Source organism: Chiroxiphia lanceolata, chromosome 4, assembly GCF_009829145.1.
Source record: "Chiroxiphia lanceolata isolate bChiLan1 chromosome 4, bChiLan1.pri, whole genome shotgun sequence".
NCBI lineage: Eukaryota > Metazoa > Chordata > Aves > Passeriformes > Pipridae > Chiroxiphia > Chiroxiphia lanceolata.
In genome coordinates this window covers 53,811,582-53,829,126 of record NC_045640.1, presented here as the reverse complement: position 1 = coordinate 53,829,126, position 17,545 = coordinate 53,811,582, and the positions used below count along the sequence as shown (strand labels likewise).

The following is a 17,545-nucleotide window of genomic DNA, read 5'->3' as shown; positions in this document are numbered from 1 at the left end:
GAGGGGTGATGAATAGAACAAAATCCAGTTGACGACCGGTCAGCAGTGGTGTTCCCCAGGGCTCAGTACTGGGGCCAGTCCTGTTTAATATCTTTATCAATGATCTGGACTGAAATTGAGATGACCTGTTAGTTTGCAGGTGACACCAAGTTGGGTGGGAGTGTTGATCTATATTTGGCATTGCTGAGACTGCACCTCGCATCCTGTTGTTCAGTTTTGGGCCCCTCACTACAACAAAGACATTGAGGTGCTGGAACATGTCCAGAGAAGGGTAATGCAGCTTGTGAAGGGTCTGGAATGCAACTCTGATTAGGAGGAGCTGGGGTTGTTCAGCTTGGAGAAAAAGAGGCTCAGGGGAGACCTTATCACTCTCTTCAACTACCTGAAAGGAGGTTGCAGTGAGGTGGGGATCGGTCTCTTCTCCCAGGTAACAAGTGATATAACATGACCTCAGGATGTGACAGGGGAGGCTTAGGTTGGATATTAGGAAAACTTTCTTCACCAAAAGGGTTGTCCAGCACTGGAACAGGGAAGTATTGGAGTCATCATCCCTGGAGGTATTTAAAAGACATGTAGATATGGCACTTACCGACATGGCTTAATGGTGGGTTAATGATTGGACTTGATGATCTTAAAGGTCTTTTCCCATCTAAAGGATTCTGTGATTCTGTTCATCCTGAAGGCTCTCTCACAGCAGGGCTTTGTCTTGTTTTCATGGTTTTTGAGTCTTTAATCACAAGTATTTTAAGGCTTCATTTCAATAGTGCAGAACACTTTTTTTCATGCATGGTGTCTCTACCAACAATGAGAATACTTCAGAGGAAAAATATTGTGAACTGCTAACAGTTGCAGTCTTACAGCCCATTTTACAGAGAATCAGGAAGCTGGGTGTTATAGAATAAAAGTAAGCAAAAGTAAGCAACTTAGTTTTCACTTACACACCCATTCCAGTAGAATTGGGAATATTACCTAATTGGAAACCAGAGAGTATAGTCATATAAAGACTATTCAAAAATGTTGATTTAGAAATCATAATTTCTAGCTGAGAAGAAGAAGAAGAACAGAAGAAAAGCATGAAGTGATGTTTTAACAATTACTAGGACTGGATTAATAATAATTTCCTGCACCGCTAGATTTCAAGCTCTTTGATGGGCTCTCTGCCTTTGGATATTATGGTAGCTACTGTCCTTGACTTGTATGACAGGGGTAGAAAATATTAAGCAACACAAACACAAGTTTGCCAAATGACATTAAGTTAAAAAAATTTTGCTGAGCCCATAAGATATCCTATTTTTAGTCAGAATTTTGTATGGAGGAAGAATTGAATCTGGGTTGCATTGTTCAGTCAGTGATTTCTGACAATTAGTCGCGATTGTCTCATCCAGGGAACTATAATTGTTTTTATTGCCGATGTGCAAATCATCCTCATTTTCATCTATTTCACTTTTTATTTCTTCCCAAAAATAGAGATCTCCTAGGATTATTGGAAGAAATATACTCTTTAGAAGTATTTTCTTCTTGCTTTTTCAGTCATTTTTATTGTTGAACTACAAGGGGGAGAGTAATACTTTAAAGTATATTGTTGTTTATTTATCTATACCCCATGTTTTCAGTGGACAAAATACGAGATCCTGCACCATGTTTCACCATGGTTTAAGAAAGAGACTTTTTTATTAGAAAACATAAGTTCTAAAAAATAAGGAACTCTATAAGCTGTATAATTTTCATTCAGTATAATAGAAAGTCATGGGCTTTTGTACCCTCTTGAGCCCTGGATTGGATTCTACATCAGAAGCAGCAGCTAACACAAATCACTTGATCTCCAGAGTTCATTTGAGTCCAGTTTGTTTGCTTCCATTAGGTTTCTGTCTGATAGTTCACTACCAGTTCAGTTAATACTGGGTTAATTTTAGAACACTCTTTACTAATGGACCTGTGATGTTTCGGAGAAGTTATTCCTACTTCTAATGTATATGTTGAAGACATAAAAATTTATGATCCGAATCCCCTTGAAGCAATAGAAGAAACTTATACAAATTCCCAATACAAGTGCACCTGTGCTTCTTAATCCAGTTTTTTTGCTTTCTTGCAAAATGAAAAATTACTATCAAAAAGGTATACACACTTTTGGGATGAGATTCATCTGATTCCTTGAACAGTTTGGCATGTATAATAAATAATTCTGTCTCTAGTATGCTGACCTTTTTGTTCCCTGGGCTTTGGATTTGTGTCTAGTAAATAATTTGCAAGCAACCATTCACTTTCCTTTTTGTTACAGTTATTTTAGTTTAAAACCAAACATAGAAAACTGACTGTGTGCTGCATCTTTCCTGCAAGAGGCTTCATTGCCTTTTACAGCACCAGTGGTTTAACAGGGTTTACTTATGCTCTGTGTTGCGGGGTCTCACAGCATAGCCTACAGATGACTCCTGAGCAGTCAGCCTCACCTCTTGACCTTTAAATCACTCTCTGCTACTCTCCACTTTCCCGCTTCGATCACCGTTAAGAAAGAGATGAGCTGCTGCCCTGTAAGTAGGGGAGTGTATTGTTCCATGGGGCAACAGTTACTCAGTAGTGGATACACGAGGAGAAACTGCAGAGCCCTAGTTGACAGTACTTAAGCCATTGTCACCTACTGTAAGTGACACCTTTATCATGAGTAGCAACTGATACCTACGTCTAACTTCTTTGTAATTTGCTGGTGATGTTTAAATTCTTCATATGTTAAATGCCTACTTGATTATTAAAAGCAAACATTCTTCCATTGGAGGATGAGTTGATGTGCATTAATCAATGCCAAATATGCCTCATGTTCGCAACATACAGTGAATTTGGAAGACTACAATGGCATTTTAATTCAGGTTTTAGCATAATTACACTTCATGCCCTCAGTGGTAGTATTACCTATGAAAAGGTAGGAGGAGGATCAAGTGACATTACATTGTACATCTGTTTTGAGAACAAAATGCATTCTGGAGTTGGTTACTTTACACTCAGGCATAGAATAACCCTGGCTGGTCGAGGCAAAACCTTTCATAGAGACACCTTATAACTTTTTAATATATCTTTAATTATTCATTTAGTGATTGTCTGAAGGTTCCTTTTTTTTTCCAAAGCTACATTAAGTAAGCTTTTCTTTCCATGTAGAATCAAAGCTGGAGGCAAAGTAAATTTCTCTTGATCTGCTCGCTGTGACAGTCTGGCAGACTTCTGGCATTTCCTGATAAAGACTTCTGGTTCCCAGGCAGTCTTACCAAGTTCTGCACTGCAGAGTTGACTCTTTCTTTGAAGTCCAAATGTGTTTTCACTGGATCTCCACTGAGAACATACTCTTTGGCATGTCTACTTGTAAATGATGGTTTGACTTTCCACCTTTTCATAAAGCTTAATTGTTTTAAAAGGCAAAAGGGAAAAAGTACAAACGATGCTTCCCTTCAGCATCTCTTGTACGCAAATTGTATACTGTGGCATTTTGAGGTGAGGAGAGGAAGACAATTCCAAGACTATAGACTGCTGTATGGTTAAATGTAAAGTGATTGGCCTACCTGCCAGATGTGGAAATCCTTTTGATCTCTCTACCGCCAAATTTCAGTTCTTGCTGGCTATCATAATACAAGCCACATGAGAAACTAGATTATTGGCATACTAATATAATACATCACGACCATACTGATGAAGTTATATTTAGCTACAAGTGTAAAGACATTGAAATTGGACTTATATTCCCTGTACGTTAACTCTCCTTCCAGTTTTTCCCGAAGAGCCCAGATGTTTGAGGTGACTACCAAATTTCTGTACATCGGGATCCTTTGGGGCATAAAATTCTGTAAATACTCTCATAAATAATCCTTTTAAAAATATAATCCCTTTTAAAATAAAATCCCTTTTAAAAAATAATAAATAAGTGACTAGTTTGTTTTCATCTGTGAGTTCATTTCATGTGGCCTAGATGGTATTGTCAGAAGTTTGTTCAGAAATGCTTAACATGTCAAAGTAACCTGGGATAGAGGCACATTCATAGCCAACCGTTACCAGTTGGGTCATCTCATATCCCATGTGGATGGTAGGAGCATGGTTTTTTAGCACTACTTTTAAAAATATGTTCTGGTTGACGGAGGCATGTGGGATTTTTCTTGGGTTTGTTTTTAAATGGAGAAGGAATGTTGAAGCCATCTGCAGCCATCTTCCTAACATTTCATCCCCCTATCTACTTCCTGTCACATTGCATGAGTGTGGGCACGCATCCCCTCTACTCAAGTTGGGACTTTAAACTCGTTTTCAATTTAATACAGCAAATAAATACCTTTCATTACTGGAAACTATCATTTTGATTGCAAAATTATACTGAGACTGGGAACACCTCCAAGTTCTGAATATCATGTTTTAGTGTATTTTACGTGGCAGGTGTTGGTTTGGTTTTTTTTTTTTTTCCTTTTCTCCACATGCTTTAGGGCAGCTTTTAGGTTGCAGGTATCATTAAGCTGCAGTATCAGCTTGACATGTTTAAACTACAACCTGATTGAAAGTAAAATTGTATTTAGGAAGTGTTCTTCTGGACATGTGTGCACAGGGAGCCAGTCCGCTAATGGAACACCTCATAGACATTGTACAGGGCACAACCACAGCTGTCTGGAGACTTTGGGAAAGGAACTCTGTAGGTGCACTCCCAGGCTGTTCCCCATCCATCTGGGTTCCTGCACACTGTCCTGAATGGCTAACCTCAACATGTCAGAGCTGTAAACTCTGGAGAGCTAAATGCAGCAGATGTAAAAATTCCTTCCCCTCCTGTTGCTAGCACACTTGCTTTCCATTGCAGAGCTAACTGAGCCTATCATTTCGGTGCAGATGGCCAGAAACTCAATACTACCTAGATCCGGGAGAGCCTCTTTGGTGTCAGCCCCGTGTTAATGAATCTCTTAAATTAGCCTGTGCTGACACGGCGCACTGAGAGCACTTTGTTGTACATAAGGGCTTGTATTGTTTGATCAGTACATAACTGAAAGGGCATTGATGTAAAAAGGTGCTTGTAGAGCAGGGAGGGTATCGGGTTAGGTCAGTGTTTGCACTGCTCAGGCATCCGCTGGGAGCAGGGGGCTGGAGAGCTGTGCTCAGCCCCAGCTCCCTCCTTAAAGGGCTCCAGGCTGCTCTCCCCAGGAGCCATTTTTCACTGTGTTCTCTCCAGTAATCAGAGGTGAATAGAAGAAACTGTCTCAGATTACATATATGTTCATCATCTTACAAGGCCTTTGAGTTATCCTAAATCTGTTTGAGTCCCTTGTTTTTGACTTCTCATCCTATTAAAAATACATAACGTTACCAGAGAAATTGTAGAAGAGAAATAAAAATAATTACCCTCTACCCTTAATGAAGGTGCCCTCTGTTCTCACCCTGCTTATATTCCTATCTTGGAGTCAACATAAGCGTATTTCAAGGTGGTTTTTTGGGTGTTTTGTTTGTTGTTGTTTTTTTCCTGTTGTTTTTTTTATTGCTGTTGCTTTGTTCATATGAAAATCCTACACAAGAACATTCTTGTAGCTTACTTGATTTCCAAAAAAATGTCTAGCAGCAGGTGGTGATATTAGTACCTGACACTTCTTTTTTGCAGTGAAGTGCTAGATCAGAAAAAAAGTGATGCAGTTCTTGAAAGAATGACATCTTTATTGGCCTTGGAAAAAAACAAGAATTCTGGTGAGAGAGATAAACTTGAACCACTAAGTTCACCTGAAACCTGTATTCTGGAAGGTTGAGTGTTAGTGGGACCTTGAAAATACCTCACTAAAGTAAATATGGTCATTAAAGAAGTTAGCGTGCTGAATATATTTTCAGATGAATATAGAGACAATGGTATGTACTGGTAGTAATGACTCAGAGGTATTGTAGATTAAGCCTATTAGCAGCTTTCGCTGGAGCCAACCTAGGAGTATTTGCTGACAATATCTCTTCTTTCTGATCAGAGGACCCTTTTTGGTGGCTTTGGGAAAGTCATGGCATCCAGAGGAGTTCAATTGTGCCCATTGCAAAACCTCCATGGCTTACATTGGATTTGTGGAAGAGAAAGGAATGCTGTATTGTGAGGTCTGCTATGAGAAGTTCTTTGCCCCTGAGTGTTCAAAGTGCCAGAGGAAGATCCTTGGGGTAAGTGACCAGCAAGTGGCCTGTTTTTTGGTGGGAACAATAACAACAGTGTTCAGTGAGTCTCTGCAATGAAATTCTCTTTTATCTGTCCCAGTCTGCATTCTTTCAAACATACTCTTAACATACCTTTTTAGCTCCCATTGCATACAAATTATGGTTTTGGCTCTTCTAATGTTCAACCTTTTCAACCTCTTTGAGAAAAGAGAAAAGGCTCTTCCAAGTTCAGCTCCTGTTTTCATGAAGCTGTTCTGTAGCTGTTTACCAAATTTTCTGATTACCAAATTTTCTGGTTACCAAATTTTCTTGAGCAAAATGCTTTTAATTGGCAACTTTTTACAGAATGGGGGCAGGGGGGAATAAAAAGAAATAATCTTCTTAGCTGAGCTGAGCATTGAAGAACACAGTGGTTGGCTAGATGTGAAGTACTGAAATATTCCCAGTGGTAATGCAGATAGAAAGACGTGTTATCCTACTCGGCACTGATATTGCTAATTTGAGCTTGCCAGCTGATTGGCCGCTGTTTTACTGCAGGCAGCAACGTGTCTGGATTCTTGTGTAACTGGGGTCATGCAGGGCTCTGGCAGCACAATTCTCAAGTCATATTTGGCACTGTAGCATCTTCCAAAACAACACAGAGCAGTCATAATTTTCTATGTGATGTCTTTTGATTAACTTCACAGACTTCAGGAGAAGGCAGAGATGCTGCTTTTCTTATTTCAGGGGACTGTTGTAGGTGAGACCCTAATTAAAATTAAATAAGTGAACAAATGAGTTGTTAAACCAGTCCAACTCTACGCTGAACCTTCCAAAAACCCCGAAAGATTGCTCATGAAAAATAAGTAGATGTACCATAAATAAAGCACCTCATTAAGTTTAACATCCCAGAACTTTTGTGCACAACCCACTTTCAAAGTAGCAGTAGGAAACAAAGTATTCTTGAAATGAATCAAGTGTGGAGGTATTGTTACCACAATCTAGTCATCACATCAAAATAATGTGTTCATAACACTTTTTCTCATCCCCACAGGAAGTAATAAATGCTTTGAAACAAACTTGGCACGTTTCCTGCTTCGTGTGTGTGGCCTGTCATAACCCCATCCGCAATAATGTCTTCCACTTAGAAGATGGCGATCCCTACTGTGAGACGGGTAAGAAGCAACATAACCAAAGTTTACTGCAGCTGTGCAGGGAAGCAGAGATCAATAAGGCTGGGAAAAAAATAAAATTCTTTTCCTCAAGCCTCACATCAGAAGTGCCCCAGCAAATTCATGTAACTTTGATATGTCGACTCAAAGTAGCAACAACTGCTGTAGACAACACTTTGGGTTTGCAGCAGGAGAAATTGATGAGAATTTCTTCATCAGCTTTGACAGCAACAGGCTTCATGTCACTGATTTTACCTTTTCTTGTTAAGCCCTCAGCTGTAGGTATCAGTGATACATCAGAGTGTTAATTTTAGGGTGACTTTCTGGTTTAAAATAATCTGAAGTTTATGTAAATCTGCTTATTTACTAAACACAAGTAAATGCCAGTGGAGTAATGTGTTTTACTCTGAATAACCTCATTCACAGCCTGAGGGACTTCGAAGAGAAAGCAGTCTGTCCAGGTAGGTTTTTTGCAGGATCTAGGGTAACATCTGTTGTACATACACTTGGGATAAAAAAAAACTAGGCTGTCAGGAAAAATGCAGTGAAACAATTATAGCACTCGAAAGCCTGATGAGCAATATTACATGAATGATGTGGCTTAGAAGTTCAGAGGGATTCTGGATTGGTTTTTAGCACTTCCAGCTAATTATAACTTTCTTTATAGAATCATAGAGTGGTTTGGGTTGGAAGGCAACTTAAAGATCATCTAGTTCAATATCACATGCCATGGGCAGGGATACCTTCCACTAGATCAAGTTGCTCAAAGCCCCACCAAATCTGGCCTTGAATACTTAGAGGGATGGGTCATCCACAGCTGCTCTGGGCAACCTGTTCCAGTGCCTTACCAGCCTCACAGTGAAGAATTTCTTCTTAATATCCAAACTAAACCTGCTTTTTTTTTTTAATTTAAAACCATTCCTCCTTGTCCTGTTTCTACACGCCCTTGTGAAAAGTCCCTCTACAGCTTTCTTGTAGGCTCACTTCAGGTACTGTAAGGCTGCTGTAAGGTCTCGCTGAAGCCTTCTCTTTGCCGGGCTGAACAACCTCAACTCTCTCAGCCTTTCTTCATAGGAGAGGTGCTTCAGCCCTCTGAGCATCTTTGTGACCTTCTCTGGACTTGCCCCAGCAGGTCCATGTCCATCTTATCTTGGAAGCCCAGTACCTTGATGCAGGGCTCCAGGTGGGGTCTCACCAGAGCAGAGTACATGGGGCAGAATCCCCTCCCTTGTCTACTGGCCACTTCTCCTGTGATGTAGCCCAGGATACTTTTGGCTTTCTGGGCTGCAAGCGTACATTGCCAAGTCATGTTGAGCTTCTTGTCAACCTATTATTATTAATATGAACAGTTTTTATTTATGTTGATTTGCTAATTTGCTTAAAACTTTCCATGTACCCCTCTGACCTAGGAAAGAAAGAAATAATTTGTAAAACAATTCCTTTTAAAACGGAAAAGAGACAAAAATATATCAAAATTATCTACTTTCACACTGCGTGCTGCTTACACCTGTGTTGGAACTGTCAGCTGGATCCTTTTTATCGTTTTCCTTCTACTCTTAGGAGCATTACAGTTTAACTAGAGGTAGAAATGGATTGACCAGGAAATGACTTAGCATGAAATTCTAATGACCTCTTTGGAGCTAAGATTTCCTTCTGGGCTGATCCCACAGTTGTTTGCAGCGGGTGCCGTGGAGAATGCTAGGTGCTGTAAGGATGAAGAAGGCAGGCAAAATTTATCCAAAATTTCTGTTGTCAGAGCAGCTTTAACGAGGTGTTGGCAGATACAAAAGGACACAGTAGGTTATTGCTAACTTGGTGACACAAGTAGGGTAACGTGTTGCTCCTATTGAATCCGTGGAGCAGCAGAGGATACGGGTATACGAGCAGCATCCTCCAATGTGACAGCATGGTGAAATTTCATCCTGAAGCAATCTGAAGCCCCTAATCCTGGAACCATTTGATGATTCAAAAATAGTACTGGAGGAATCAATAACTCCCCTTTGGGTGGAAAGCTTGTGACCGGGTTTGTTCTGTTAAGGTTCAGTTCTTGTTCCTGCCACCAAATAATCCATATGTCGTGCGGTGCATTGATTTGTGCTACTGTTACAACTCCTGTGCACAAATGTGTGTATTTCAATACTGTGACCAGGAAAAACTGTGATAAAATGTCAAGTATGCTACACTTCTTGCAGAGTTTATTTCAAAGATAGAAAGTTGCTAGCACAAGTTAATGTAGACACATTCTGTGAGGTGTTATTGGCAGCGATACTTTGTAATGGCTCTGGTTCTCTAACTAGATGTTAATTTGAGATATATTAATTCTTCAAAGACTTTCAGTCCAGCTGGAGTTATGAGTCTAAGACTAATTTTAAAGAAATAAGGAGTAAATGTCATTTCCAACTTTCCTGCTTCCTAGCATAAAGGAGGGTTCTAATTTTAAATCTGTATTTGAAATGATAACAGCATCAGCTATTAGTTTTAAGGGTGTTTAATCTGAAAAATGTTCTGGGTTTGGATGTCAGGGCTAAAATTAAATTAAAAGTCCAAATATCTACAACTTTGAACTTTTTTTAAGTGCAGAGTTAGTAACCTGGTTTTGAAAATGCAGTATGCAGGAAGCACCGATATGTCACCGTATGAGAAGTCTTACTTGGAAGGCTTCTGTGGTATCGCAATTCAAGCATGCAAAAGCAAAAGAAAGCTGATGCCCTTCATTCTGCCTTATCTATTGCCCTTTCTTCAAAAGAAAAGCGAATAAACTTATCAACACAAACCACAGACCAACTTATAAAAGGCTTTAACTCCTGGCACCAGGAAAATATCAGTAAGATTCTGTATGAACACAAAGGCAAAGACCTGAAACAGTATGGTCAGGAGATCGTGTCCTTCAGGGGTTTTGCACAAGCGTGTCCTAACATTTGATATTTTTATGGTCTTTCTTCTGCTTAAACATTTGCAACTCATCCCAGTAGCATGGATTAATGAAGGTGATCAGTGAAGCAGCTTCTTGCCACTGGCAGCCAGAGGGCTTTGCTTTTCTAGAGCACTTGTGTTCCCTATCCTGTTGATATGTCTCCTATGATAGTGCATTTTGAGGGAGATCATCACACAAAACACGGTCTCACTAAGCGAAAACAGGACTTTGTTCTTGGGCTTGACACATTTTATAATCCTCCACTGGCTCTGCTGCAGTAAGCACTAGAGCTTCAGAAGATCTGTAGCAGATCTGTATAATCTAGAGAGAAACAAAACCCACTTCTACCCCTCTTCCCATTCCTTATATATCTCCTTTGAAAACAACCCCTGGCATCTAATTTCTCTGTCAGAGGCAGAGTGTTACTATGGTAGTAACACTTACTTACTGGTAGATGGAGTCCAAAGCTTCATTATGTCTGTCAGTCTGTAGTTCATCTTAGGAAGACATAATGTTTGCATGATGTGTGCTGATCCCAAATGCTCTCATGTTATAGCACGAATGCGGTTGTCTTCTGTGCAGGAATAAAACGTTTCCTTTCTAGAATGGGGTGTTTGAGAGTTGAAATACGTGAAAAAGACCCGACAACTTGAGGTGAAATTTAGACCTGCGCAGGTGGGCAACAAAGGAGTGACTTGCAGCCCTTGAGATGGGGCAAAAGCAGTGTCACACACTAAGACTGTGGGGATGGGGGTGAGTTGTCAGTGCCTCCCACCCAATTTTATACATGTATTTTATTCTCTTAGTCTGCTCTGCTCTCTCTTTTTGAAGCTCTGCTTGGTTGAGAAATACGAACGATTCAGTGCCATTTGTTTTAGTCCCTGCTCCCTCATACTCCTAGAGGAGTTTTTCTCTGCTAAGTCCAGGAAGCCTTCAGAGGCACCAAGTCAATCCAGTGCTTAAAAATGAATGGTGGAAATACACTTCAGAGAGTCTGGTCGCTAATAACCATCCTGACACCCTAGTGATACTTTTTGTTAAATGTAATAAATATATTGCCTTTCAAAGTTTTCAAAGGGTCAGTCTTGTTTTTCTGCATATGCTTTAAAATCTGTTTGTATCTCTTCGCAGATTATTATGCCCTCTTTGGTACCATGTGCCATGGCTGTGAATTCCCCATTGAAGCTGGAGACAGGTTTCTTGAGGCTCTGGGCCACACTTGGCACGACACTTGCTTTGTATGCTCCGTAAGTAAAGCCAGTCTACATTTTAAACAAACCTGTGGCAGCAGCGCTTGTGCTAACCTGACCAATATGGGAGTTAACAGCTCTAACCTCTTTCAATCTCCTGGACCCAAATGAAAAGTTATTTGGAAGGTGTGTTGCTATTGTAAGCCTTTGGCACAGGTCCAGGAGAAGTTGTCCTGGGTTGCAGCCACGTGTCCTAGCATTTAACCCATGACGTTTACTTCTTTGGAGAAAGTGTTGAAGGTCATACAGGAATGGGCTGCGTTTCCAAAGTAGCAAGAGTGCTTTTGACATAAAGACACTGTAGCCAAGGTCTTGCCTGCTAATATTGCATGACCAAGAAAAAACAACCAACAACCCTAATCTTAATGATTGGGTTGGGTTTGTTTTGTTTGTTTTGTTTTTTAATGCTGAACCTAACTCTGCTCCCAGTTAGAAACCTGTTGTCTTAAAGAAAGATTATGCTTACCAACCACTAGTATTACATCAAAAAGAGTATCCCTAAGAAAAAGGTAATTCTTATTCTTTGAATATGTTTGTGCATAGAACAATACCATGATTTGGCATTCTGAATAATTGTGGTGAAATTCATCCATCTGAATTGGGTGATCTGTTCTTTTTTATCCCATTTCAGGTATGTAGTGACAGTTTGGAGGGCCAGACTTTCTTCTCCAAGAAGGACAAGCCACTGTGCAAGAAACACGCTCATTCTATCAATATCTGATGCTTGGAGCTCATCATGTGTAACAAATGTACTGAGCAGAAAGGTTAAAATGTCCATGTTCAATAATTGGTTAAAATTATTTATATACAATTTTTCTAAAATGGAAGAGAGATGGGGAAACTTTCAGAGGGTATTGTAAACTAATTTTTCAGAGCATTTATCATTAAGGTTTTGCTTCATAAAAAGAGAGGAATCAGGAATAGCACCCAAACCAAACAATTAGAGTGCCTTGACCTGCACACTTGGCACATTACTGTACTGGTTTCATGATTTTGTGATCACATTTATATCTGTTTCAGTATGAGCAGTGAAGTATCTATAAAAATAAATACCTGATATTAGAAGTCTTGGTTTTGCTGCTCTTGAACAAATAAAAGGAGATTGGCTTCAGCAATCCAGATCGCTTATTGCGGTGATGTTTTTAAAGTGTGTCTGAAAGTATTGCAGCTAAACTCCATTAAAAGGGACTCAAAGCAAAGTTTACACAAAATTTATAATTCAGAAACTAATATTTTTATCTGATATTCATATACATAAAGCCTCCTGCACAATTACATGTACCTGTGCCTTTTCAGTTAAATTTCTGATGGGTTTGCAAGGGACAGAGATTTTTACAAAGCAGTTAAGTGGGCCAGTGGCTATACTGGTAAAAAAGAACAGTTTAGAAGATGCCACTTAGAAGAAAACATGGGATGCTCTTTCTTAACTCAAGTTTTATTAGAACACTGGCCAAAAAATCCTGCTGCTGAAGGTGTGTTTGACACGATGGAAATGTCAGATCAGATCTTAAGGGAACAGGGATTTACACTCTTCTTTTTGCAGTTCAGGTTTTAGATAGCTTTAAGTGCCTTTCCCCTTTAAGGAAAGGGGAAATTGCACTGAATCTCTAGGTAATAGTGTTTTATATCCAGAATGTGAGATTCTGGTATTGAATGAGGGCAACTGCTGAAGTGCAAATGAGGACATTGTTTTTCTCTCAGTACATTCTTTACCATGTAGCTCATGAATATGTATATTGGTGGTGTGCCAGGTAGAGTACTAAAAATTTAACTTTCTTGCTCAGCTGTTATGATTTCTATTAGTTTGAGTTTTATTTCTCTCTTTTCTTCGAGATGTAGGGAATATATTATTGAATAATACTATATTGAGTTAAACAGCTCAATATCTCTCAGATCTTGGAAGGGAGCAGAGAGACAATGCTGTCATTATGCATTTACTGTGAGCCAGGAGAGCAACCAGTTCTGTGGCTTGATATGAATTTTGCATCCACACAGAGAGTCAGCACAAGGCCTGTGCACCAGCTAAGTCCCTACTTAACTTCAAATTAGGGCTTAAGTGGTATGGAGCAACTGTAAGCAGATAGGGAAAAGGTGGTGCCCCTCTGCACAGGGTGAATTTTGCTCCAGCAGAATTGCACAACAGAGAAGGGGGTCCTCTTGGGATCAGAGCAGATTCCTGAAGGAAACTGAATTTACATGCTATTTTATTCAACTGAGATGTTGTTAGTCTTTAGTACTCTTTCCAACAGACGTTAAAAAAAAACATTTAGTGTTTTTGTTGTTGGGAGGAGGGGCAGAGGGGGGAGGGTGTCTTGATACAAAGGACAGTTTTATCCATAAAACCATGGGGAAAAATCACAAAAAATCACCATGGTTGACTAAAGCAATTGTAATGACGCACATCAGCAAAAGAGGAGGAAAGAAAATCAAAATTGCTGTATTTAAATATGAAAATATATTTGACTTTCTTATTAATTCATTGGGACAGGTTCACATTGTGGGACTGTTTCACTTTATTTCCTGAAGTTGTTTTTCTTCAATACTACCATGTTTCTTTTTTTAAGTTCTGGTGGTACAGAAGAAATTTGGTAAATTTGGTAAATATTTGTAAATAAGAAGAAATGTAGTGGTACGGTATAAAGCTGTTTGAAATGTTTACACTCTTGTTGATGTACCCTTCTGTGAGTTTGGCTGAAAATCAGAAGGGTAGAAGCAGACTGGACAAAATACAGTAATATATAAGCCAGGTTGCTTTTGAAATTAAGTGGAATGTGGAAAAATGAAACCTGGAGACTAGGTTTCAGTGGAGCTATATTGCACATGTGTGAGGAAAGAGGGTGGAAATGCACAGGATAAGGCCTTCAGTAATTTCTGCAATTCAAACCTTGGTATTTTAATGTAAGATAGAAACTTCTAAGTTTGTCCTTAAAATCCAATTAAATTTTGTTTAGTTTCATAATTTTTATTGGAATTGTATTTTTTAATCTATGTGCTCTAGGGTTTGAAATTTTTCAGTTGTTAATGAATTTGAGGACAAAAGCCTGAAAGGCTTCAATAGAACTGCTTCATGTAGCTGCTTTGCCTTTTAATTTCTGCTTTTATCTGTTTGTTTAAAATTTAAAAGGAAGCATAGAGTCACTGATACATAATGAGTATTTAATGGCTTTACCAAATTATATAAATCAACTAAAAGGAACATAATTTTTATCGTTATTTTAATAAGTGAGATTATAGTAGAGCACTTTATAATAATGCCATATTTCTCACTGAATATTTATTACCTTTTTTTTTTTATTTAGAACTATTTCATCTTGGTATCTTTGTATTTTTTTTTATTTTTAAGCCCGCCTTTACCTCTAGAATCTTTTGGGGTGCGAGTGTGTGTGTGTGTACATGTTTATATATACTTTCTCTATACATGCACACATATACACGTGCATTGAGAGACATACATATATACGTGTATTTGAATGCAGACTTGACGTAGCAAAAATCAGCACAGTTCCATCGCTGTGGGATTTCGTGAGACTCCCAAGTGTTTTTCATACAACACATGTATAGCATTCATGTTTTGAGGGCATGTTAGAAAGTCAGGAGAGACGTGTTAGTAACATAACTACTGTAGCTTTTTGCATGCATTTTCAGTCAGTAATTGTTTTTCTTCCAAAACTGCCTGTAAGAGAATGGGGCTTAACTCTGTTTGAAGGTAGAAGGTCTTTGTAAGTGAATAATTGATTCACAATGACAGTTTCAGCATATTGTAACTAAATAATTCAGGATTATGTGTAAATATAAATGCTTAATATAACATGCAATAAACATAAAAGCAAAAGTTGAATTATGGTTCAGTGTGTATTAGTCTGTTCAATTGCGTACCTATTTCTTCACAGAGCTACTTGCATCATCTGGCCATGTGAGCTGCTTTGCAAACATTATTTTATGCTGATCTACGAGCTGTTAAGTCCCGGTGATTTCTTTGCTTGTGTTTAATAATCTTTGGCATCAAATTTTGGCTGTTCAGATTTGCAAATTTAATTATGATTGAAAAACATAACAAGCAAATAAACCCTACTCAAAACCTGAAATTCTCTATCTGTCCTCAGTTATTTTGTGATTGTTGGATGTTTTCTTTTCCTGAATCATAGTTAGTAAAAGAAAGCCATGATTGTATACAGGAATAGATATCATTTGAGCGGCTCATTCTTCAGGGTTGGTTTCTGGTTTTTGTGGGTTTTTTTTTTTGTTTTGTTTTTGGTTTTTTGTTTGCTTATTTGTGTTTTTTTCTTTTGGTTGTTGGTGGTGGTTTTTTTGGGGTTTTTTGTTTGTTTTTTTGTTTGTTTTTAGAATGGAGTTTTGTTTTACAGAAAAGGACCTGGGGGTCCTGGTGGACACCAAGTTGACCACCAGCCAGTGATATCCCCTTTGTGACAAGAAAGACCAGCAGCCTGCTGAGGTCCATTAGGCAGAGCATTGGCAGCAGATTGGAGAAGGTGATCCTTCTCTGCTCAGCCTTGGTGAGACACATCTGGAGACCCGAGTCCAGTGCTGGTCTCATCCATACAGGAGACATGGCTGTACTTCAGTAAAAAACTAGGAAGATGATTAAGGGCATGAAGCATTTTTCATACAAAGAGAGCCTGAGAGAGCTAGGACTGTTCAGCGTGGAGAAGAGAGAGCTCAGGGGGAATTTCCTGTGTACAAATATCTGGACAGAGGAGTCAAGAAAATGGAACCAGACTTGGTTCAGTGGTAGATAGTGACAGAACAACTGTGAGGATGGTCAAACACTGCCACAGGTTGCCTAGAGAGATTGTGAAGTCTCTGTACTTGGAGATACTCAAAACCCAACTGGACACAGCCCTTGGACTAGTCAAGGTCCTCCATCTCTATAGGTCCCTTTCAACCTTGGTGAGTCTCTGATTCTCCATCTTTTCTCAAGATGGATTTAAAGATGTAAATAGTTTGTTGATTACTGTAGACTATATAACAGTGTAAAACTCTGTCTTGGCCAATTACTATTTATTTGATATCTTTACTTCATTCTACTGCCTATCTAGAATAATTTGCAATGTTTGTTTAGAGGTGTTTAATATTTTTCCTAAGTTGACACTGTCCAAGGAAATACTGCCTACTCTGGCAAGCATTACCTGATACTGTACTTAGCCTTGGCACCCAGCAGTCTCCACTTTCATCGTGGGATACTTAACTGTCTACTATAACATGGCCAATTACTTCATGATAATACTAGTCTGGTAAGAATCTCCTTAGCTGAGTATCTCTTAACTAGGCCAATGCACTGTTGTTTTCTACCTTTATTGACACAAGCAAAGGAAAACACTGCACACAGCTCTATAAAATTTAGAGGCAACTTTACAGAAAACTTACCTCCCCTTCAGTGTTTAGGCTATGAACGAGACAAATGCAAGTCTATTTGCAAACAGTATATTAAGCTCCAGAAGCCAAACTTTTAAAGGCATCAAGTCTGCATTTGACGTTTTAATGGCAAAGGTTTGGTTTCTATCAATCACAACGTCATGTAACATTAAAATGCACCGACAAGAAAAAAAGAGATCTGTCATTCATTCATTAAGATGCTGTAATCCAGTGTAAGATTTATAGGCTTAAAACTCAATGGTGTGTTTTCACAATAAATCCACTTTCACTGCTCAGCACAGAACAAATCTCTCTGTCACTCAAAATATTTGCTGGTCAAAATGCCCTGTATGAGATCTTCAAAGGGTTTCTCACAAAATTGCATATAAATCCTTTTACCAGCAAAGGCTTAATTTAGGTTCAAGTTTTACTTTCTTGGGACATTGGTTAATATCTTGGGCTCAGACAAGATCTTGGTTATATCAAAAACACATAGAACCTAATTTATTATTAGCAGTCTGGTGTTAATTAGGGGGAATTACCAGAAATAGTTTGCTTGATGGAAATTTATTATGGGATCACACTTTACTGATGGTAAAATAGGAGTCACTGAAAGAGTGCAGCTCCTTCTCATAACCAACTAATTAATAAGGTGCCAAAATTCCTCTGAGAAGGTTTGGTCCTAACTATGGGAACCTCACAGAGCAAATGGTTCCTGTGCAGTATTT

At 38.9% G+C, this 17,545-nt stretch overlaps 1 protein-coding gene across 7 annotated transcripts in view; it reads left to right on the top strand.

The window, feature by feature from the left end:
• PDLIM5 (PDZ and LIM domain 5) overlaps nt 1–15,287 on the top strand; it is a 124,013-nt gene extending 108,726 nt beyond the window's left edge. For all 7 annotated transcript variants that reach the window (XM_032685395.1, XM_032685394.1, XM_032685399.1 and 4 more), the window contains 4 exons: nt 5,955–6,135; nt 7,163–7,283; nt 11,326–11,441; nt 12,076–15,287. In XM_032685395.1, coding sequence (XP_032541286.1) covers nt 5,955–6,135; nt 7,163–7,283; nt 11,326–11,441; nt 12,076–12,165 — 508 coding nt within the window. In that variant the 3' untranslated portion in view covers nt 12,166–15,287. The remainder of the gene's footprint in view (nt 1–5,954; nt 6,136–7,162; nt 7,284–11,325; nt 11,442–12,075) is intronic.
• Nucleotides 15,288–17,545: the final 2,258 nt, after the last annotated feature.